This window comes from Trichoplusia ni, chromosome 5 (assembly GCF_003590095.1).
Source record: "Trichoplusia ni isolate ovarian cell line Hi5 chromosome 5, tn1, whole genome shotgun sequence".
In the NCBI taxonomy this organism is placed as follows: domain Eukaryota; kingdom Metazoa; phylum Arthropoda; class Insecta; order Lepidoptera; family Noctuidae; genus Trichoplusia; species Trichoplusia ni.
The window spans coordinates 11007383-11030321 of NC_039482.1; the positions used below are offsets into that span (position 1 = coordinate 11007383).

Here is a 22939-nt window from a genome sequence, read left to right on the forward strand (position 1 = left end):
CACGCCGAGCTATTGTAGAGAGAGTTGTTATACTTCACTTAAACTCCTATAACTTTGTTAGTCGGAATAGTTGCATAAATGCACAATTTATGCGACCGGCTTCGTTACGAAGGGATAAGATAGCAGATTTATCGTCTATCCCGCAAAGCAGAATTTACAAGGCACATTCACAATAGAAAGTCCAGGGAAAGCTCTTGATTTCACGATACTAAGTTGTCGTTTTCACTTACAGATCCAAGCGGCGGCGAACTTGTTGCTCGAGAGCAAAATGTTCTATGTACCTTTCGTGCTGAACTCGGCGGAGATCAGATAGTATATGGCGCAGCAGGGCGTCTAGTTCTCGATGTACGAGCGGCTGACTCCCCGCCCGCGCCCGCTACCCCGCCGCACCCCCGTCTTATGATCGCACGCGCCACCATGTGTTCACCGCCGCCGCGCCGCGCCCGCGCCCTGTGCAGCGCGCCCCGCGCCCTGGGCAGCGCGCCCCGCGCCCTGTGCAGCGCCGCGCCAGCACAAGAGTTCGTACAAATGTTCCTACTCGAGCACCGACAATAAGTGCGCCCCGCCAAGTGCGACGTTCAGTGACAGTTGAAGTCAACACATTAGTGCGGTACATTTATACCTTTGTTGAGTCGATGAGTGTATTGGTTTATTGTTTAGTAGAGGAATTAAAACGTCCCAATTGACAGACTGATTTATTATTAAAATAATTATTACGTAAGGTACCAGGGACTTGAATGCGTGTTTTATACGTGGTAGTGTATACTACATAGTGTTAAATAGAATAAAATATATTATATTATGTTACTATTTAAATTTGTCAGTCGGAGAATCGCATAATATATTATTTCTGTAAATATAGTTAATACTTTACAATATAGATAAGACGTTGTTTTAGACAGAATTGTTTCTTGTAAATGAAATATTGCTGTTTTAGTTTGCATTTTATATTGTCTAGGATAAACCAGTAGGTTAATTACTGGGTGTGTAATATTGAGAATTTCAATTTAATTTTATATGACTTGTTCGTACATAATGTAAGTAGCACTAAGTACCTACTCTCAGTGTTTACCAAGACTGCTTGTATACTACTGTACTGTTTACACACTAATATAAAGCGGCGCGATGGCACGCGCGGTTCTTATAGTCACAACTTTTGCATTTTTATTGCCAATATTTCGCATAACTCTATACTTGTGCATGTTTCGTTCTGAATGTTTCTCTTCTTTATTCTGGTCTAACTAGCTGTAAGGGTGGCGCGCGCGCCGCTGACGTCACGCGTGCGGCGCGTGCGCTGCGCACTCGATGCATTTCTAAGCTGACGACGTTATCTTTATGTGCGTAGGTGCTTCGGACATTTATTGATCTTATACTTTGCTTCCTTTGATGTGTTCAAATGTAATTGTGCTCAATGTACCGCGGTTTAGTTCGGATATTCAAATTTATAGTCATCGTTTGTGTCATGTCATGTCGTAAACCATTCAACAATATTTTTACGCATCGTTCCTCTATTAAATGTAGATACATTAAAATTGTGTACATATTGCGTTAATCTCGATTGCATAACATATTACATTGATTTAAATCATACAAATAGGGATAAATGCACGAATCATTAATTTAGTAAGAGAACTGAGAACACTGCAATCTATGAATTTATTTCATCACTCGTCATCACTGCTTAGCCCTTTAGCATTCCTTTACATTTGTTAAGCCGTAAATCTAATTCCGTCATCTCGTACCACGCAACTAACTGTCTTAAGATTCATGTACATAATAATTTAAAGACCAAATCAATAACACCACTAACCATACATTTATAACTAAATAGGTGTAACTAATAATAGCTAAATATATTTCTTGATCACGAAATACATCATGCATCTTTAGCCTTCAGAAATACTTGTAACGATCAATTAATATTATCAGACTTTATAAACACACCGACAGTAATCATTTAACCAGATTCGTCCTGTTCCATTCTATTTTTAAATTTAAATTAAATAAAAATGTTTTTAAATTTTCTGAAGTTGATTTATTAAGGACACACCCAAAAAGTTTCGTAGCAACTAAAAATGCGCGGTGTATAGAATATACAAAGACTTTCAACCTGACAATTATAATCACTGCCCTTCATTCTCTAACAAGTTATTCGCCGTAACACTTTGTATTAATTAATGTTAAAATTTGTAATAAACGTTCCATCAACGGTGAACAGTTACCACTAGCTATAGGGGGCGATGTATGCCTTGATTAAAATAAGTAATTACAACCAAAAAGTTCGTTCTAAGGACTTAGGTTCTAGTTAATTAGATTTTTTTATGACTTAGCTTTCTCACGGTCGACATCGGCGTATACAGAGCAAATATTAGCCACATACCTATTTCGCCTATAAGTAGAGTATCCGCCACCTGACTTCAGTGCCGAAGTAAAATAAACAAATTAATGGTCACTGGTAACATCGCGTACCGGTTGGCTGACATTAGTGCAGGTCGACCGAGGTACTTGGTACTTTGGTACCTGCGAGAGTTACAAACAGTCGACATAACATGCAAGTGTAATATTAGATAATCCTGTTACCTGAATGAGCGATACACGTCCGTTCCTCATCGTGTTACCATTAGTTAAGTGTTAGCAATTATTATATATGTTTTGTAAATTATAATTAGTTTGAATACAACCAGTTACGATACTGCCATCAAATGCCTAATTAGTTTTCAATTATTTTTTTGTTATAATTTTCGTAAGTTTAATTAAGTTAATGAAGTTGGTGAAATTATTAGTTAATTGTGATAGTAAACAGTGATAATTGTATCGGAGTAGGTTCACGTTCGATGCGCACGCGCAGCGCTGACGCGGCTCCAACACTAACACTCGGTCTCACTGCGTGAACACCTTACGACGATTGGGTAACTATATTTATTTATTCATTTTATCTAACTTAATTATAGATAATTAGTTCATAAAAACACCATCAGAACGACGGTGTTAAATCTAAAGTCTGAGGTAAAGATGCCTTTATAGATTTTTAAACATGTAATTGACGGAAATCGTAAATATAACTATAATCGCGAATCGTGCATCGTTCTACTAATGTGTATGTAAATGATAATGTATGTAAGTAATATTGACACTTATTTTGTTAGTATCATAGCGTATTGTTAAGGCGAACTGACGGCAGTGTATCAAAAGGGAATTAGATTTGTAAGAGTGTTATTGGCGTTGTACAAAGGATAGTATTGTTAGTAATTAAACAATGAAATTGGCGCATTACTGGCGAGTACCTAATTAGAATAGTACACGAAGCCCGCAGAGGCTATACATTCACGTAATGTAAATACAAATTATGCTTGACGTGTAAGGCGGCCGCTCGCTTTCGTTGCACTTCTAAATTATTTGCTATTGTGAAATAGGCCTTTTTCGCCTCTTCGTCTAATTTAATCTATGGAACTCGTAGTATGTAAACTTTTGAATATCAAAATTGACTGACCGATTCATAGGTGACGTTTAAATGGTTTGCTTCTGCTTGCTATCTATTTTTTAATGAGTTTGCATAAAATAAGTGCCGCCGGTGTCGGGCCCCGCCCGCGCCGGACGGACACGACCGGCTCCGCACCGACTCGCGACGATACCACCTCGTGTTTATAGACATACTACACATACGGTTCTGTGTCACCTGTACTGACCCAAAGCCGCATGTCAACGTATTACAATTGTATAAGTAAGCGTCAATTACCTGTAAACTATACTAACGGTAATCATAATGTACTTGTAAGATAGCATACCTAAACCAATGTAACGATCCCACGCAGCCAGTGCCGGAGCCGGCTCGTAGATAATACTGCAAAAATATTTTGACTGATATAGTTATGTAATAAACATAATAATGTTAATATATTTATAAGGGTGTAACAAAAACTTAATGCATTTCACAATTTCTTTACAGTCCATAAGAGAATAATTAACTACATGTAAGATGTTACATGCGGCATATCGATGTTACGTGTAACATTATTGTGACGAAATATTTTCACATTCGTAGTGTAAGGTTTGTTGTGTATAAAAATAGTGTTTCAAGTATTTCGGGTAAAAGAAGGGTTGAACATTTGTGTACATTAGACATTGTATTAAATAAAAAAATAGTTATGAAATCGAGTGTAACGCCGTAAGAGAATATATATTTGGAAACGTTGACGAGTGTTTGTTGTATGTAATTACATGTCACAGATGGATATTTGAACTCTAAGTACATATAGATATATATTCTACGAGTTAAACTTCATGTTTTAATCAAATAATTACAGTAATCAATATTTTGTTACAGTTACACGAACAAACACGTTTCGCTTGTCTTTCTTATTTCGATGTTTCCACACATTTTGTGTCCACTTTTCAAATAAATAGAATCACGGATTGTATTAGTTGTCGAGCGCGTCGGGGAGAGCGCCCCTCAGATGGGCCCTGCTCCGGATGGCGGCTCCACTATTTATATAAGAGTTCAATGCGATTGAGTGTGCTGTATTTCACGTATTTAGTTGGGCTCGCTCAATACCAAGACTTATGCTTTCAGACGTAGCCTATACTTTAAGTATTATCGATACATTAGGATTCTATGTTTATACGTAGCAAATCACATTAGTTGCTGGTTGCTGTACCGTTGTCGATGGAATAAGGCTGTTGTTATTTCGACCAAGTTAAGATGTACAGAGTTAGCAGTACACACTCGGAGGCGTCTTGTGTCTCGTTGAGTCGTGCGCCGGCATAGTCAATCGAATGTGGTCTGGTTTGCCAAGAGAAGTTACCTACAGTTGTGTTTAGTTAGCGATGCATAACGTGTTTGTACTATAATTTGTTTTTTAGTTGTACTCTTGGAAATCAATGGTTAATAATTTAAGAAAATAAATTGTATGTGAAATATATAAAGTGATTTTATTATCCTCTTTTTCGGTTCATCGAAAATCGCATCTTTTTTCATGGTGGTAAGTTGAGTTGGTTAAAAGTCGCTTTGAGGCAGCGGGTTCAACTCGCGGCCCCACCGCCGCGTCAGCTCATGATAAAAAACTACGGTTAGGACCAAAACTCGTCGAGCTATCCCGATAAATACGCTAATTAAAATTATGATTCTGCCTCATGAAAGCTATATTTTGAAATCTATTTATAAAACCTAAGCAACAGCATGCTATGTTGTGAACTTTGCTGGGCCGTTTCTTCTTCACAGCAAAAGCACTTAATAAGCGGTGAAGGGTGGGCGTTACAAGTAGATGTCTGTGTAAAATATTTGTCGTTGAAATAGTGCTATCTTGAATTTTCCTGTCTATCTTGGATTTTGATTTTGATCCCATGTGTCAAATAACCGTCAAAGTTCTAATGAGCATTCCAAAAAAAAAATTATACACCAGTTATGCTTGTCTTGCATTCACTGCATATTTTTAATCAACTTCAGTCAAACCAGATCGTGCTGTTGCTTATCTTGGTTGGCTTGATAACTAATTAAAGGAAACAGGTCAGAAAGATAAAGTAAATCCGACAAGCTTTAGCTATACTTATTTAGCTTTAAGTTCATTTTTGTTACTACGAAATAACTACGTCGAAATTAATGTCGTCAATAAGCATAATTTTCATTTGAACATTCTTTTTAAATGATTGACTCTTGGTTTAATCGGTATAAATGCTTGTTCACTCGTATAAAATGTTTAGCATTGGTTAATAATCATGAGAGAGAGCTATAGTTACCTACTCACAATAGACCTTGTATTTTCTATTAATGCATCCATGTTTGCCTTATTTTGTGATTCACTTTGTCCCTACTCATCCAATTTGAATTACTGCCCTCTATTGGCGAATAGTAAAAGCTCATCAACCATTTTCAACGCTGTCGGAATATGTTTATTATCTAGATGGCAGCACTGGCTTTTAGTCATAAAATTAATACTGTGTAACATTTTATTTAAGCCTGATTGGATATTATTTGAAAGATAATTTATTAACATTTTTAGCATTTTTGAATAAAACTAAGACCAACTTTATAACTGCTGACTAATGACAAATCATTGAGAATAGACTAACTTGTTTTATCTGTGCAAAACTCCTGCCTCCGCCTGAATGATTATCCTTCTCCTTCTGTCAAAATTGTCTGCCGCTTGCCACATGTCAGATAATAGTTATTGTGATTTTACTAAAATTTTAATATAAAACAATAAAAAAATGGTACGTTATACTTCTAGATGCAGTGAAATATCTTATAACAAGCTTACGTTAAAGATTGCGAAGTATTTTTTGGTGGTTACAAACTGAACATGTTAGCATGGTTTCATGAATAATTCCGTTTCAGAAACCTCTTATGCTCCAAGGGCACGAGCGTGCCATCACACAGATCAAGTATAATCGTGAAGGTGACTTGCTGTTCTCCGCCGCTAAAGATTCGAAGCCGAACGTGTGGTGGTCTCTGAACGGTGAACGTCTTGGTACATTCAATGGACACGGAGGTGTCGTCTGGTGTCTGGATGTGGACTGGCAGACCATACACCTCATTACCGGAGGTGGTGACAGTTCTTGCAGGTAAATAACGCTTGCTAACTCTTTGGAATGTTTTAATGTAAACTAGGGTTATGTCCGTTTATGTTTGTAGTAAAGTATTTCCTTGTTTCCAACTTAACATTTATGTAGGAAAAACTAGATTTGAATTAAAAGCCTTAAAAAGAGATTAAACCGTTTTGAGACATTTATTTTATAAACTAATATTATAATTTGTCATTAAACTTAATAATTGTTTAATCATAATATGAGTATACAAAGTATCAGCAAGTGCTGGACACTTACTGCATCATACATTATTACATATTATTGAATAATAGTTTACAGAAGTACTATTTTAAGAGTTGAGAAAAATGACTGAATTAAATGCAAATACATCACAGAAAACTACACCTAATTATATTACCTTCAAATCAATATCTTTATTCTTACTTTCAGATTGTGGGATTTAGAGACCGGCAGGAATATAGCAACAATCAAAACTAACTCATCCGTGAGAACATGTAACTTCAGTTACAGCGCCACTCAGGCCGCCTACACCACTGACAAAGCCATGGGTCACCCTTGTGAGGTAAACCACAGCTAATTTATCAACTTTTGTATGTTTTATTAGATCTATTTTTATGAAACCCACAGCTGGACTGCCTTTTCTGTTTATCATATTCTTGTTTTGGAATAATGAGTCATTCTTATTATATAAGATTTGGAATAATCAGCCCCTCTTTTATAGTGAAGACTAAATGAATCTTATTGGTTCCAGTACCCATAGATGCTTGTCATGTTATATAATCTACGAACGGATTTAACAAGAATTAATGCCACTGGAGGCCGTTTGTTCACTAATAGTAATAAGCATTACTATTAATATTTCAAGGGAGAAATATAATTTAACTATTTATTCTTACAGGTATTTGTTATTGACACAAGGACTATTGATGACTCCGTCTCAAGCCAGACCCCAACCCTGAAGTGGGAGATCACAGATACAAAGGTCACATCAATGGTGTGGGGCCTTCTTGATGAGACCCTCATCACTGGTCACGAGGCTGGAGACATTATTCAGTGGGATCTGAGGGTAAGACCTTATTTATGAAGATGTTTTTGAAGATGTTGGATGTAAAATTCTTGTATTTTGTGTAATAACACCCCATAAATATTTCAAATGTATTGTTTTGTTTAAGTTTTTGTAACTTTTCAAGCATTTTTATTCATTATAATGAGAGTCCTGTGTATGTTTTTAAACATAAGTTTCTTTTTTCAAAATTGAGTCCCGCATTAAAGAAATTGAATCCTTGTGTCGCATGGGGTTTCACAAACATTCATGTCACATGCACAGTTACACCCAGACTCGGCACAAGCAATTGTGGAACACACAAATGCTAGTTCTACGCGGGGATCGAACCCGCGACACATCGTGCTCAAAGGGTTTCGTGTAGTGACCTCAACCTCTTGGCTATACATGCAGTCGGGTATGTGTGGAGATAATTTTAATTCCTTTTGTTTTTACAGACTGGAAAGAAAATCCACTCAGTAAAGGAACACACGCACCAGGTCCACGACATGCAGCTGTCGCGTGACGGAACCATGTTCATCACCGCCTCAAAGGATCAAACCGCCAAATTATTCGACACCGCCTCGCTCGAGCTCCTCAAGGAGTACAAGACTGAGCGTCCAGTGAACTCCGCTGCCCTCAGTCCCATCCTAGACCACGTAGTACTTGGAGGAGGTCAGGACGCTATGGAAGTAACAACTACCTCCACCAGACAGGGCAAGTTCGACGCACGATTCTTCCACTTGGTATTTGAAGAGGAATTCGGTCGTATTAAGGGACATTTCGGTCCCATCAACAGTTTGGCCTTCCACCCCGATGGCAAGAGCTACGCTTCTGGCGGTGAGGACGGTTACGTACGTGTGCAGAGCTTCGATCAATCCTACTTCGATTATACCTTTGACTACAACAGAGAGTAAATATAAGAAAGGTATTAGTAATCTTAAAACAATATTATAAATGTCAATAAAACTGTTTTGTACGAAATGGTCTTTTGGTTGTTTTATTTCATACCTACGAACTTAGTATAAATTTGTAACTGCAACTACTGCAAGCCTAAGTATACCTAGTAATCAAGCTACCACTACTAATGTAGTTGTTTATTTACAAATTAAATACTTGACTATAAATTCAATACTCACTTCAAATTTTACTTCAATACTCAATACTCAATTATTTATTGCGTTCCATAATGTACATTAAGGTCTTAAAATCTAATAATACAGAACCATTACGGACCCTGTCGGGCACAGCAAAATCTTAGGACTTAACTATCTTCTTTTTCCTTGGCTTTAACTGAACAACAAGGTTTATAACATGAGCAATATGCTTGCTGCCGCGGAAGAAGTGTCGCTCTCATAATTATTTAAAGTTTCGAGACTTCTACTGAGAGGAATTCGATATAAAATCTTCGAAGATTGCAAAATCCACTTTGGTGTAAATCACACCACCGCACACCCACTCGGCATTCTTTTTCGCAGAACGGTAGCGAAAATTTGGATATAAGTATAGAACCGAAAGAAAAAGAAAACCAAGGGGATGAATAACTTTTCTTCCCAAATAAAAACCAAAACTTGTATGCAACAATTTATTATATAAAACATTATTTTATTACACTTGGGGGAATACTTCTTACTTATGTTTTGACAATTTACAGGAAATAAGGCGTTGTGTGTTGTGGGGGCACTTCTCTCTCGCCATCGGGCACGGCTTGGAACAACTTCGCGGTTCTATCGTTTACTGTGTTGAATTCTAGTATAGACGCCACGTTGCCGCAGCGGTAACAATAGTTAGGGGCCGACCACACCGTCACTAGACGTTTGTCGAACATATATTTGTAACCTGTGGGCAAAGAAAATTTTATATGAGGTTAAAAAAGGTTTAATGAGCCAAATGTTTGCTGTATCTTACCTATGCAATTGAGCAATAATGACGCAATCACAAAATTTCTAATTAAAAGCATAGATCTTATATGAAAACGTAGCTAATTAAAAAAAAATAGTTAAAATGGTTGAGTTGGACTAAACTTACACAGAATAACAATCAAGTATAACCATGTGTAACAGTGTAGGTAGTAAATAGAAAATTATTCACTTACCATCATTTACAAGTTGATGAGCTCGACAGATTAGATTCAAATTATTGTAATTCATAAACAGCTCTGTGACATAACTACCAAACAGCCACCCTGCACCTCTAGGGCTTACGGACCTGCAAAGAACACATGCATTCTCTTAGAATATACATGGGGAAGAAACCAGATCAACTGGAGGATAGTTTTGTAAATCGACGATGAGATATAATATAAAATTGACAAAAAAAATTGTCTGTCAGAGAGATGTCCAAGAAATATTGGATAAGTACGTATTATTTATTATATCTCGTAAACATGAATTAATGGAACACAGTAAAAAAACATCGCAAGTCACGTCACTTACCAGTAGCTTTTTAATAGCAATTGATGTTACTAGCCCCCGCTGCCATACATTTCATCATCTTAATAATATGTGCTCTTAATCGTCCTTAGTTTTTAAGGATATGATAATATGAAAAATACGTATTCAATATTTTTCGGAAATCTGTCTGACGACTAAACAGATGATATTTTCAGATAGATATAGGCAAATACCCTATTAGTTTAAACATTGTATCCATTTACTCACCACATCTTGACATCAGCTGGATCTGACCATAGGAGATCACAGAATGCTCCTTTGTGTGGTATTTGTTGATTTCTATCAATACATCGGATTTGATCTAACATAGATATATCCGGGGACAGTCCACCATGGACGCATAACACTGTCTCATCTATTAACTGAAAAAAAAAACAATAAAAGTTAATACAAGGTTTTGTATTCCACCATAGTTCAACAACAGGAAATTGCATCCTTTCAAAGGTATTTTGCAAAATAATTGAAAAAATTGTGTGGTTAAGGGCCACACAAGTGCAACAAACTAAACACCTATATGTAGAGTTTGTGATGCCATTGTCTTACATAACTTTTGTATGTATGGCATCTCTCAAGACATCTATTTATATCAATATAGCAGTAGTAAGCCAGTCATAGGATCAAAGTAATTATAACTTTAATTAAAAAAAGCAAAATAATGCTAAAATATCAAAAGCTAGTCTTATCACTATTCATGTTGAGTCATTGATCCTTTTTGCTGTCATGATAATAATTACATCAAAACACTTACAGCTGCAACAGTGAGTAAATCAAATACTCGACAACAGTCCTTCCATGCATTCGCATTCCCATATTTATTGAGGCACTCATCATAGAATCCATATACTTTTGTTATTTGACATGTTTCATGGTTCCCCCTAAGTAGAATAATTCTGAAAAAAAAAATACCACTACATTTAAAACCAGTTCACATTCTTTGTGTAGCTTATGTTACTCTGTGCCTGTAATTGAAATTAGAATAAACCCTTTTTTATGAGAATATGGAATGGAATAAAGATTGCATCTCGCAATGTGAGATAAATAATTGAACAAAAATTGATCAAAGATAAAAAAATTGAATCCAGAACACATTATGTTGTCTTCACAAATTCAGTTTAAGTTGGTTTACAAGTTATATATATAATTAAACACAATTCTTACTGGTTGTTGCTTTAATTGACCTTTTAACAGAGTATTGACTGAAATGTACTAGCAATGTTAAAATAGTCAACATCATTATAATCAGGCACATATTATTTTATCTTAAGATGTTATCAGCTCTTTAAGATTCATAAATAAACAGCACTATATATATATATATATATATATATAAATATGGTTATAGAATATATTGTATTATGGATGAGTATAGCAAATTTCAACATACTCTGAGATAATTTGATTAATAAAAGTGATGGAAGATTTAATAATCCTAATGCTATGTCAGGAGAATTTTCCAAATCGGATTATAATTCTAATAAACACTTTATTAATTATTTACTATTCTAATAAAGGAAGAGTGTAAAATGTAGTCCATTTCTAAAATATTTCATTACTATTTGGTCTTAATGGTTAGATAATATCAATTATTACAACATACCTGTCTGGGTACCTCGCTTTGAAAGCCATAAGTAGCGTGAGTGTTTCCAAGCTGTAATAGCCACGGTCAACATAATCTCCCATAAATATATACTTTGTATGTGGTAATTGACCCCCTATGTGGAATAACTCCTCCAGGTCATAAAACTAAAAAAAAAACATTTAAAAAGTTATTAACTTCAGAAACACTGCATTGAATTAGGATAAAGGTACCTACAACATAATTTAGTAGTGGATTCATTTTCAATTGAGGAAAAATTTATTACTATCTGTAAAGTTAGAGCCTTACATTGAAAGGGGTAATTTAGCTGACAAGTAAACAAAGAGATACGATTTATCAAAATGCTTAATCACTACACTCGTATAGAATAACAAAAAGGACTTATTTGTTGATCCTTAATGATATTTCCTCGATTAAAACCTTAATATGACAGACAAGTTTTTGTCTCTTGCTTAACCTGTGCTTGAATAATTTAGTTTAAAAACTGAGGTTAAAAGAGGGAGGGAGTCGTAGAAGTTGTATGAACCGCATTATTATAGAAAAATGTAATTTACCTGGCCATGTATGTCCCCGCAGACGGTTACAGGTGTCTGCACCGGCTGTACATTTGGCTCCTCCAACAACAAGTCACACACAATATTGCAAAGCTCCCGTAAGTCATCTTCGGGTAAATATTTACACCTCTTGGCGATCTCTATCCACTTATCCACGTCACTCATAGTGTGCAGTATTTTATAAAAAGGGGTCGTTTATTTTCTTGACTATATACAGCAACGATTTTTGACTGAGATGTTAGAGATGCGCTAACGTGCTGTCTTAATAAGAATCGAATAGACTCGATTTCTTGAAGATTTTTTTATCAGAATTATAATAAATTTAAAAGAATTACTGAATAGCGCTTGACTAAAGCATAAAATTTGTAATTAATACAGTTCAAGGCACAAAATTTAACTTTTTTTGACAGTGATTGGCAATTTTTTAATAACGATTCAGATATCTCATTGAATGATCTCAATAAAATATTACGTCGAACACCTCTACAGTTGACATTCGCGACATTATCAGAGCGTTTAGGAAGCTTGTTATTAAATTGTTTTATTACAATTCTTGCAAAATAATTACGGTTTTATGTAAAATATCATGAATAATAAATATCATATGAATAATTTTACTAAAATATTGGAGGATACATATACTAGAGATGCGGTATTAGCCTAATGGAACTGTGGCCAAGATTTGCTAAAGCCACGGGATAGTTGGGATGTCCTACATTTTCGCCTCTTGCGACGAAAAATTTTTTATGCTTAATGTTATAAAGCTTTTCGTCAATATTTAAAAACTTTAAAGTTTTTATGCAGAGACAGTGAAAAAGTAGTCAGTTTTTTTATCGCCCTAATCTTAGAAAGCGGAAACGCTACCAGATTTTTCAGAGTTTTTGACTAATAGGTTTACAAAAACTTTCGAACCATTTACAAGAAAACCGAGTAGAGAGTAGAATACATACTATATTATTTTGACTAGAAGATCTGCTTTATGAGAAATGTTTCGGGGTAGATTTTAATATATATGTTTCCCGATTATTAACAGCTACTTTTCAACCTTTCTGAAAAAAATAGTTAAGCTAAACAAACGTCTTGCAAATAATACAATCATTTACACTTAAGAATTTATTTAATGATAAACAAACATGCATGTACATTTTTTAATGTTATGACATTTCGTTATTCATTAGCTTTATGGTGCTATCTGATATGCTGCTGTGGAGAGGTTAAATAAATGATCATTATGTACTACTTGAACTTAATGCTAAAAGCACATTAGGTATTGAAATACAACAGATGATTTGTAGCAAAATATGTAGCTGGGACGGATAGTTTTTAATTTCCATGAAAAAATGCACTAGCAAAAACATAATTTTTATTTGACTTTAAAAAAAATAACATAAATAAAAAAGAGTACTGTTTTGGATAACAACAGAAACATGAGTTTTTGTATTTTTTATAATACTATTACACTATTCATTAAACCTAAAATCGGCTGTTTTCTTTAATTTCACAACAATTTTTATTTCAAAGAAAACCAGTCCGATTAGTAGTATAACCGCCCGAGTTCGGAGCTACCAAGGCATCATAAATCACAGAATGCTATTTTTTGAGATACGAATCATACATTGGAAATAGACGCGTCAAATTACAAAACAATAAATAAGTACCGGTGATGGTCCAGATTATTAAACTTTATGGTATTCATAAAATAGGTTTGAAATAAACCATAATCGAAATAAAGCATAAAGTAAACAAATCTTGTGGTGACCACCATAATACTAAAAGTAACCTAATCAAAAACAACAAAACAAGATACGTACAATAAAAAAGCATGTCTAGCAATTTCAAGTTCCTTCACCTATGTTTTGAATTTTTTTTATCAACTTTTACAGATATAAAAATTACTTAATCCCGAGAGAGTACCAAGTGATCACAGATTTTGAAAATTCCGCTCATCTATCAGTACAAAAGTAACCAACTTTCTGAAACGGATTTACCTATTAGCTACGACATGAAAGCTGATGCATGCCCATCTGTTACATCCACTTCAAGTGCAAGGTGACCAAATCATTACATGCCAGTCACTACTACCTTAAAAATAACATACATTCCCTTAATATGTTATACACACCATGAGCATGTACCTGTTTTCACAATTTTCTATATTACGAAGATATGCTATCATAATTAGGTCTACTAATTTACGTTTGCAAGCCAGTACCGTTTGAATAAAATTACAAATGCATAATTACTTTGGCAAATACAAAGACGTTTAAAACGCACAACCTCGCTATTGACTATCATGTATAGTCAAACAGTAAATAAATAAAAATTTGAAACTCAACAACTAACACAAAAGTACTGGCGTTCAAACATATTGGAGGTGAAAATACTGACAGTTGGTGTGAAATACACTCTTTTATAGGTTTTAAATAAAAGCAGTTTCTCCCTATTGTCACCATTCAACCCCCATGCCTAGTTATTGTATCGTTGAACACATAACTGCAAATAGAGAGTGGCAGGTGCCAATTTTTGATTAACCAAAAAGACCCTGTTACAAATGTATAGGCTATACGTATTAAGCTTATCAATACCTAAAGTTACACACTTCATACTTAAATAACGAGAATTATAAATACTAATGTTAAAGAAGCTCGGCAAAGTATTTGTTCCACTACCAAACAAAGAGTTCATGTTGATTTAGCAAAAATATGTATTATGCAAACGGATGTGTCGTAAAAAAGCCTGTTAGCAAAACTAGGTAACAAATATATGATCAAATGAGTCAAATTAGGAGTCATTAATCAATGGTGCATAACCTAATCTTGTCTATATTGAGAAGCGACATCGTCAAACGTCAATGTGAACTTAACAACTAAAACAAAAAGCAAAAAAACTCATAACCAAAGTTATTTCGAAGTTAATTCCGTAAGTATTTTAGTACTAGGCTACTTATACTGGAAGAGTTTAATTTAGATGTAACCTATGTACTACAGAGTACATTACATGTTTATAGCTTAAAATTAAAGGTGCTCCTACAAATTAATTATAAGCAGAGATCCAAAATCAGGGTTAATAGGGACAGTCTTGATATAGTGACGTGTCCCGTAACTACCTCGTTAGCGATTACAAACAAGTTAACACTAAAAAACATGGGTAATAAGATCTCTAGGTAATCAGAAATATGTAATAAGAATTACATTCAGCTTGATTAGAAATATCAGTTCCGTGTTCAAACACTTCGATTTCGATTCGGAACACATTGTGGTAATATTAAACACAATTTTTAAATTCTTGAGGTAAATTTGGTCATGCTATTTTTCGAGATTTGACCTAATGGTCGACAGAATTGACAGGTATTTTTTTGCGAAGCAATTGTTGTGGGAGATTGTGTGGCGAATTCACTTGAACTGGCCGAGGACGAAGGCGTCCATGAGCTTGGGCACGTGCTCGTCGACGCCGATGATGTCCAGCACGCCCGCGTGGCTGCCGTCAGTGGTACACACGCGGTGAGACGCCAGGTTCATGACGATCAGCCTGGAAAGATGCTCAATTATAAATTGTGGTCTATTGTGCATAGGTTAAAGAGAGACTCAGTTATCTATCACAGTTAAGAACAAAGCCAATTTTAAAGACGAAATTGGTAATAGCACTCAACTCATTACACATTAAATACAAATAGTGATTGATTTGAACTTCTGGTCTGGAACCTCGGTATTCTTAGTCAGGAAAGCGAGTACTCCTGACTGAGGATACAGAGCCTTACAGAGGTCCATGTCCTGTTTTGTTAAATATTGCTATTTCGATATTTACCTAGCCTCAGTGATCCCAGAAGCCTCCCTATAGCGCTGCAGAGCTCGCACGGGGCAGTGGTCTGGCACCTCCTTGGCGGGCGGCGGCGGCGGCCCGTAGCGACCTCCCGGCCCGCGCCCGCCGCGGCTGCTCTGCTCCAACTCCATGTAGCGCGTAGTACGGTCCACCATGTTGATGAACACGTCGAACTTCTGATTCGTTTTCGTTGCCCATTCGATAGGTGCGTCTAGCTGCACGCGGCCTAAGTTAGCTTTCTGTTAGGGATAAAAATAGATTTGTTTATTGAAAAGAAAATAACGGGAAGATTGTGTGAACTCAGACCATGCACTGGTTAAATAAAATATTAGATACTGCTAGCAAAAAAAGTCGGTCAGGCGCGACGCCTAAAGTTTCATTAACACACTAAAATTACTTTCACATGAGCCAAAAAAACTCTGGGAATTTTAAAACTTCCCAGAATTTTTTTACTTTTTCAAAAATCTTTGCTAGCTGTAGAATTTTAAAGGACAAAACATTTTAGCACTATTGAACACAAACAAGACAGTTACACAATACATACCCTAAACAGGAATTCAGCCTCTTCAATGTTGCTAAAGTTGCGTTCGATGGTCAGGACCTGCACACCATCCTCGGTAAACACAGCCAACTTGACATGGCTCTCTCGCTTCAAGATTTGCAAGGCCAAGATTATAGCTGTAAGGAAAATTTTAAAGGATGATATTGCAATAACAGTTCTTGGCTGTACTTACAATGTTTCGTAATATTTGCTTTGGTACACAAGGTGAAGCATTAAAGTTGTGTAAGTTTACTTTTAGTAATGCTTAATGCATTGTACAGTAAATGACAGTAGTGCTATGTTATGTTGAGGACCATTGTTACAATGCTCACCTGACATCAAGATAGTCCTCTAGGGGTAAATTTTACAACATCCTTTGATTACTACTTGGGTTGTGTCATAATACTTGTAATTTTGTTTTATAGTCACAACTGACTATTCAAGTAGGTCTATTCTTACCTGCATGGCCCGGGGTGATGTTCCTGTTGTAGAAGCACTCGGCTAGCAGGTGCTTCTTGCTCTTCTTCTCAATGTCAGCGTCACCGCCTCCGCCAGGAGTGGTCTTTGTGGCTGTCTTCTTGCCCTTCTTCGGCACTACAAAACTCTTGCAGAAATGACGACCTACGAGTAGTTGAAAATGTAAAGTATTTACATGTTGAATTTTCATTTAACTAAAGGCTAATTTTTCAATCGCCATATAACTTTTATTCGACGAATGTGTTTGACAGCTATTTAAGTATAGAAAATATGTCAAACGGCCAAATTTATTCCTCAGCTAAAAGTTAACTGATTATTGAAAAATCGGCCATAAAATACATTAATTAGCTAGACCATAGATTAGTACTCGCTTCGCCAGTTGGGTATAGGACTTAAAAGGCAAGTGCGCGCGACGATTGACTAACAATAACATTTTGCCTGCTTTCCCATAACACTTGGACTTCTACTTCCCAGCCATCCAGCCGACACTTAGCTAAGTGACGATCTAAAACGTTTATTTTTCTATACATTGTACTTGACAAAGACAGCTTCCGCAGGTACATACAGGCTATATTTTACTCAGAGGCGAACTTGGATTCGGCTTCAAGTATCGCAATACTACAAAGTCAAACCTATTAGTTGGTATTGCTTGCTTGCTTACCCTTGAACATATGGTGTCTCATGTCCATGGTGATCATGTAGCGCGCGTTAGTGGGCGGTGTGAGCACCCACGTGAGGTCGATGAGCTTGCTCAGAGCGGTCATCACGGCCGGGTTCGGGGGCTGGTCGATACCTATACATATTTAAACATTATTTAACACTGACTACTAAGGTAATAGTTCAATTTGGTTTTGGATTACTAATTGGTACTTGGTACAGATATACCAAGTTAAATTAACGAAAACTTGACATCACCTACAGTTACTCTCGGAAAGATGATTCAGTCAAATGTCAGATGTGTGAACAAAAGATATTGAGTTTGCAGACAGATTACAACAATACATTCACTCGATAACACACTAACAATTAATCTTTATAAAACATTTATTTGAACATTGACCTATCCCACGAGTAAAGAGCGGTAAGTACCAAAGCGGCAGAACAAGTTTTACTGCTTTGAATACTAAGATCAAACGAAGGGAGGACATACCCCAGTGCTTGATTTCCTTAGGGTGTCGCCGGGTGGTGGTCCACTCCCACAGGCCGGTCTTGCTGTCGAACATCTGGCGTGTGCGGCGGCGTGTCTCTTTCTCAGCTGCCACTTTAGCTTTCTCGTATTTCATTGGCCTAAGAAAATAGATGAACATTATTTTATTTTCCCAGATCCGCCTACCGTCGATTTTGTAAAATTGTTTTATTTTAGTCTTAGAACTTCTATAGGATAGAAAATATTGACACAAAACAGTTTTAGTAAGTGATTTCAAAACAGAACACATGAAACGAAATAGCAGACTGACTCACTCTTACACAAATTAAATACTAACTATCCACTAATTAGGCTGACTTACTTGGACTTCTTTTTATAGTTGCACAGAGTAATGTACACGGCAAGCGGTGTGAGCTTAGATTGCTTGATGAGGTCTTGGTTGCTAAGCAACGACACGAGGATCGCAGTTGTTGTGGAGTCGCTAGTCAGGAATCCCATGTTGTGGATACGTTGGAGGTGATACAGTACATCCTCTAAGGTAAACTGAGGCAGTACTGCGTTCCAAACCTGATGAAAAAATTTGCTTGTGTGAGTAACTCTGACTTTGCCTTGCTTCAAAAAATGAAGGAAATACTTATTTTTACAGATTTAAACAGAAACTAAATAACTGAAAATAGTGTTTCTAGTAAATGAAGATGTGTTTGAAAAGTATTAACTTTTGTTTCCTAAACTCACATCCTGTGACGTCAGCAAGTGTCCAGGGACGTGATCAAGGGTGAACTGGTTCTGCGTCGCTATAGCAGCTGCGGCTACGGGGTCCTCGCAGTGTCGCATGTCCTCCACCTTCTGAATGTACTCTAAAATCTCCTTGGTCCCTTCCTTGTCGCCAAGCAGTTGCTTCGCACGCTTCAGACCGAAGATCGCGTACTTGACGACGGCATCCCGAGCTGAGGACAAACAAAAGTTTGGTTAGACAATAGTCAAGCATTTATTTCTCGATTCATCATAGAAGGGAAGTCATTTTACCACAGGTTATAACAATGTCTGCTAAAAAGCCGACGAACAAAAAGTGATCTTAAAAGGAAAACGATTTTAACCTGTTTCAAAAATTTCCTGTTTTCCTAAAGCGAGATTTAATCTTGTTGGTTTTTGCATAACTATACTAGAATAAAACTAGTGATAAAATGTAAAATCTTAAGCGGATTTTGAAATTTCTTCACAGTAAATAATAATAACCAAGTATTTAACTAAGGGAACTTAAGACCTTCAACTCATTTGCAAATTCCGGATCGTAGTCAACGAAATACACGTACCTAATAATAAGTTGTAAGACCAGATAATCATGAAGAAATAAACGATTCTTATTCAAGAACTGGTACTTATGAGATCCTCTAAGGAACAATGAAATAAATGGGGTCGTTTCGAAGAGAAAACGCACGTGCGAACATAAAGAAGGACTCTATAGAAAGATCTACATACCAACGTTCGATATACATTCGAAACTAGTTTTGAATTCCGTTCACATAAAGAACAATCTTATCATAGTTTCGCTGCCCTACTTACGTAGGCAATTAGAATAACTTTTATTTCTCTTTTTAGTAAAGAGTATAGCAACAAAGAAAAAAAAAACAAATGAAACATATACGAATTATTTACGTAGAAAACATTATTCAATGAATATAATGTAATGTAATTTCAACTTGATCATGATTAGTAACTAGATCTCAGAACGCAGGAAATAAATGTCCAATGTGTAAACATTTTAAGGTATTGTCAGATTGCCTCCTATTAGCATAGCAACTGTGCATAGCGTATTGACCGCCGTAGGGGGGCCAAGTACTTAAAGGCGCAAATGAAACACTAGCGGACGAAACTAATCAAACAATCGCGTAGATTGCAGAGGCTAAACCCTTTTAGGCGGCAATAGTTTTTGATGTACTTTTTATGGGATTTTTGTTGTAAGCGTTTAATTGTCGTTAAGCGAATATTGCTATAAAAAATACAGAAATTACGATATTGATTGTCGCACTGCCGCCGGAACAGTACAAGTTAAATAGAATAAGATTGAACTACATATACTAGAAAATAACCGTAAGCTTAGTAAAGCGACTTGTGACAAATAAATTTGTGGATACAGTGGGTATCCACACAAATTCATTTGTCACCCAACCGATTTCTTTTTCAACCTGTTACCAACAAACAGGTTAAAAAAATAAATTCCTGAAACCCTCAGTCCGATTCACACTTGAACGATTTTTCTATTCTATTCAAAATATACATAGCCAGTCACTCACATTTACATGCACACATTAGACCATTCAGAAATCACAGTGGAATAAAAAAGTTTTTTATGTGCATAAACTCAAAAGCAGTTGCATCAAAATGTAACAATGTTCTTACCAAAATCGTTTTCGGGTATTTTCACATGGGACTTTCTAAGAAGGGTTTTGTGGGAGCGTCCATGGCGAGCGCGGACTCGCGTCATCTCCTTCGCCAATTCCATTGGCTCCTTGGTAGTGTACCACTCCTTGACATTCTTGCACCAACCTCTGCCATTGCCTAGTTCAAGAAAAAAAAAAGTTGTATGAAATTACTCAGTAGACCGATTAATGTTTATTACTTTCTATAAAGTTTAAATCACATTGCAACAGCATTAAATTAATTGAAAATGTATTTCAGCATTTTGTGAAATTATGTAACACTGTATCTTGAAAATATCAATACACCTTTCACTTTCTTTTAAAGGTTACCTTGCAGTATTACTTGAATGCATATTGCTAAGCATTTATAATTTGTATAAGGGCCATACATTATTTACAGATTTTATGATAACTTACCAGTCTTCAGAATCCTTGTAAACTTATTGAAGAGCATCATCTGTTCCGGAGTGATACATATTTCAGCCGCAGCCTTGTAAGTGGCTTCCTTAACAGTGGAGTTGCCGATCATCAAACATTTGGCCAGAGCAAATGCTATTGTCTCAAACCGAGTGTACCAACCATCCTTGCATGCCTATAAACAATAAATCCTTCAGACAACAAATATAACTAGCAGTGTATCACGAAAAAGTAATAGAAACTCATTAATAATGCATACATGCCGACTCTTAATACAAACATCTTCTAATTAAGACTTTTTTAGCACTGATACTTGCTGGATTAAGAAACTGGTTTATGGCTTAAGTTTCTTTTTAACTTAAAACTAGTATTAACATCAATATGTACACATACAGACTTGTACATATCTTAGTTTGGCCATCATCTCTTTTCAAAAAAGTTGGTATATAAAATTAAATACTTTATTACATCAAAAAAAGAACTTTTGTCATTGTTAGACATAAAAATATGCATAAGAGCAATCACACTCCTATAAAATAACCTATCTAACTTTCTAGAAAAATGAAAGGTTTCATTTATATCAGTTTGTTAACAGAATTGTAAAAAGGATTAATATTATAAGAAGTAATATTTTTAATGTATACTGAGTTAACTGTCGCTAGGCAACCTTGGAGTGCATCACTACTTGCCTCAATTTTACTGTACAGGCTAAATCTAAACTTTAACAAATCTAGCAAAGTTTAATAAATATTCCTCACATTATTGATCATTAAAACTAATGATATAAGCATAAAACACATATCAAAGGGTGCTACCAACAGCACACAACAGGGGAATTCCCCCAACATAAATACCACACTCACAATTCTACTGTACAGAAATCACCATGCTACAGGTTTAGAAATTAATATAAGCTATCAACAAGAAATAGTTGAAGATAAATATTATGTGAATAAGAAATAATTACTTGCAAATTCTACCCTAAAACAAATGTAAATTAATATACATACCTTCAAAATGATGTTGACAACTTCAACATTCGCTGGATTGGTTGCAAAGATTTCATTCAAGACAACAAGTTTGTCAGCCTCAAAATACTTGTGAGATGTCCAGCATCCAGGGAAGTACTTAGGAACCTCATTGCCAGTGTGAAGGAACCGCGTCAGGCGATTATACAGCTTCGGATCAAGTGTAGCCGGCTCACCCATCTTCAATGGTACCAACTACCACTTTCCAAAGTATACTAAATTCGCGAAAATGCAAAATAATGCATAAACAATGCAAATTTTTGTTGTGTCGAATTTGCATCCAGATTTCAACCGGAATGTTCAGTACCACGCCAAACCTGCGAACACAGTAGTCAAAGCTAAATGCACTGAGCGTCAAAACTACAATTTTTTGTCGGTATTCGAGCGAAACATGTGCCACAATAAATTGAGGATGTGGCTAGAAAAAATGGACAATGGAGGTTGAATCTACATTAGAGCAAATTCAATTTGTTTACGGAAATAATAAAATTTCAAGAGCTCCGATTTGTATCAAATTAATATTTATAAATTTGAAGGATACAAAACCAAAGTTTTAATTTGTAGAAAATATAGCATTTTACGTATAAATACCTCGTTCCCGTTCTTCTGTCCAAGTTGACAGCTTGACAATTAAAATGACATGACAGTAGCGGTACTTACGGTTGGTTACCAGAGTCCGGGCTATTAACAAAACATAAACTTTGCTCGATGGATTAAAAGATTATCTGTATTTTATTGATTTTATTTTATTTGATATTGTAGTGTTTTTATTAATTAATCTGGAACATGGAAAATACACAAATGTAAAGTAAATCTTTTTCATTTGTGATAGGTGAAAGCTTGTTAACTCAATGAGTAGGTTTGGACTAATATCCAATAAGGCCCCTGCACAAGAAACTGA

General features: G+C 35.8%; 4 protein-coding genes across 7 annotated transcripts in view; 2 read left to right on the forward strand and 2 right to left on the reverse strand.

Annotated features, from left to right (window-relative positions):
- The window catches only part of LOC113494476 (hormone receptor 4), a 48924-nt gene extending 44005 nt beyond the window's left edge, over positions 1–4919 (forward strand). For all 3 annotated transcript variants that reach the window (XM_026872841.1, XM_026872842.1, XM_026872843.1), the window contains one exon: positions 233–4919. In XM_026872841.1, coding sequence (XP_026728642.1) covers positions 233–313 — 81 coding nt within the window. In that variant the 3' untranslated portion in view covers positions 314–4919. The remainder of the gene's footprint in view (positions 1–232) is intronic.
- A 1182-nt stretch (positions 4920–6101) lies between these two features.
- On the forward strand, positions 6102–8574 carry LOC113494477 (eukaryotic translation initiation factor 3 subunit I). The gene is made up of 5 exons (XM_026872844.1): positions 6102–6207; positions 6332–6558; positions 6973–7105; positions 7442–7609; positions 8044–8574. Exons 1-5 carry the CDS (start codon positions 6205–6207, stop codon positions 8500–8502), a joined length of 990 nt encoding a protein of 329 aa, XP_026728645.1. The 5' UTR covers positions 6102–6204; the 3' UTR covers positions 8503–8574.
- A 582-nt stretch (positions 8575–9156) lies between these two features.
- Positions 9157–12534, reverse strand: LOC113494478 (serine/threonine-protein phosphatase 6 catalytic subunit). The gene is made up of 6 exons (XM_026872845.1): positions 12190–12534; positions 11636–11781; positions 10787–10928; positions 10246–10400; positions 9681–9793; positions 9157–9424 (listed from the first exon to the last, which is right to left on the reverse strand). The coding sequence occupies exons 1-6, from the start codon at positions 12352–12354 to the stop codon at positions 9234–9236; spliced, it is 912 nt and encodes a 303-aa protein (XP_026728646.1). The 5' UTR covers positions 12355–12534; the 3' UTR covers positions 9157–9233.
- A 753-nt stretch (positions 12535–13287) lies between these two features.
- LOC113494479 (60 kDa SS-A/Ro ribonucleoprotein homolog) lies at positions 13288–22828 on the reverse strand. 2 transcript variants are annotated; one of them, XM_026872846.1, is made up of 12 exons: positions 22630–22828; positions 22021–22355; positions 21011–21185; positions 20574–20732; positions 18909–19120; positions 18535–18740; positions 18177–18313; positions 17688–17819; positions 17009–17170; positions 16553–16686; positions 15994–16247; positions 13288–15717 (listed from the first exon to the last, which is right to left on the reverse strand). In XM_026872846.1, the coding sequence occupies exons 2-12, from the start codon at positions 22216–22218 to the stop codon at positions 15582–15584; spliced, it is 1905 nt and encodes a 634-aa protein (XP_026728647.1). In that variant the 5' UTR covers positions 22219–22355; positions 22630–22828; the 3' UTR covers positions 13288–15581. The 2 variants fall into 2 exon arrangements, with proteins under 2 accessions (XP_026728647.1, XP_026728648.1); XM_026872847.1 differs by having other exon boundaries at positions 22585–22630.
- Positions 22829–22939: the final 111 nt, after the last annotated feature.

Bases quoted from the DNA above. Each gene is read 5' to 3' on its own strand.
- LOC113494477 (XM_026872844.1), top strand. The intron at 7,106-7,441 runs GTAAACCACAGC...TTATTCTTACAG, and splicing joins CCATGGGTCACCCTTGTGAG to GTATTTGTTATTGACACAAG. The intron at 7,610-8,043 runs GTAAGACCTTAT...TTGTTTTTACAG, and splicing joins TTATTCAGTGGGATCTGAGG to ACTGGAAAGAAAATCCACTC.
- LOC113494479 (XM_026872846.1), bottom strand. From the start codon at position 22,218: ATGGGTGAGCCGGCTACACTTGATCCGAAGCTGTATAATCGCCTGACG. The intron at 21,186-22,020 runs GTATGTATATTA...TATTGTTTATAG, and splicing joins TTGTCAACATCATTTTGAAG to GCATGCAAGGATGGTTGGTA. The intron at 15,718-15,993 runs GTAAATATCGAA...GCATCTTTCCAG, and splicing joins TCTGGGATCACTGAGGCTAG to GCTGATCGTCATGAACCTGG.
- LOC113494478 (XM_026872845.1), bottom strand. From the start codon at position 12,354: ATGAGTGACGTGGATAAGTGGATAGAGATCGCCAAGAGGTGTAAATAT. The intron at 11,782-12,189 runs GTAAATTACATT...TTTTTTTTTTAG, and splicing joins GCGGGGACATACATGGCCAG to TTTTATGACCTGGAGGAGTT. The intron at 9,794-10,245 runs GTGAGTAAATGG...TGTTCTTTGCAG, and splicing joins CCAGCTGATGTCAAGATGTG to GTCCGTAAGCCCTAGAGGTG.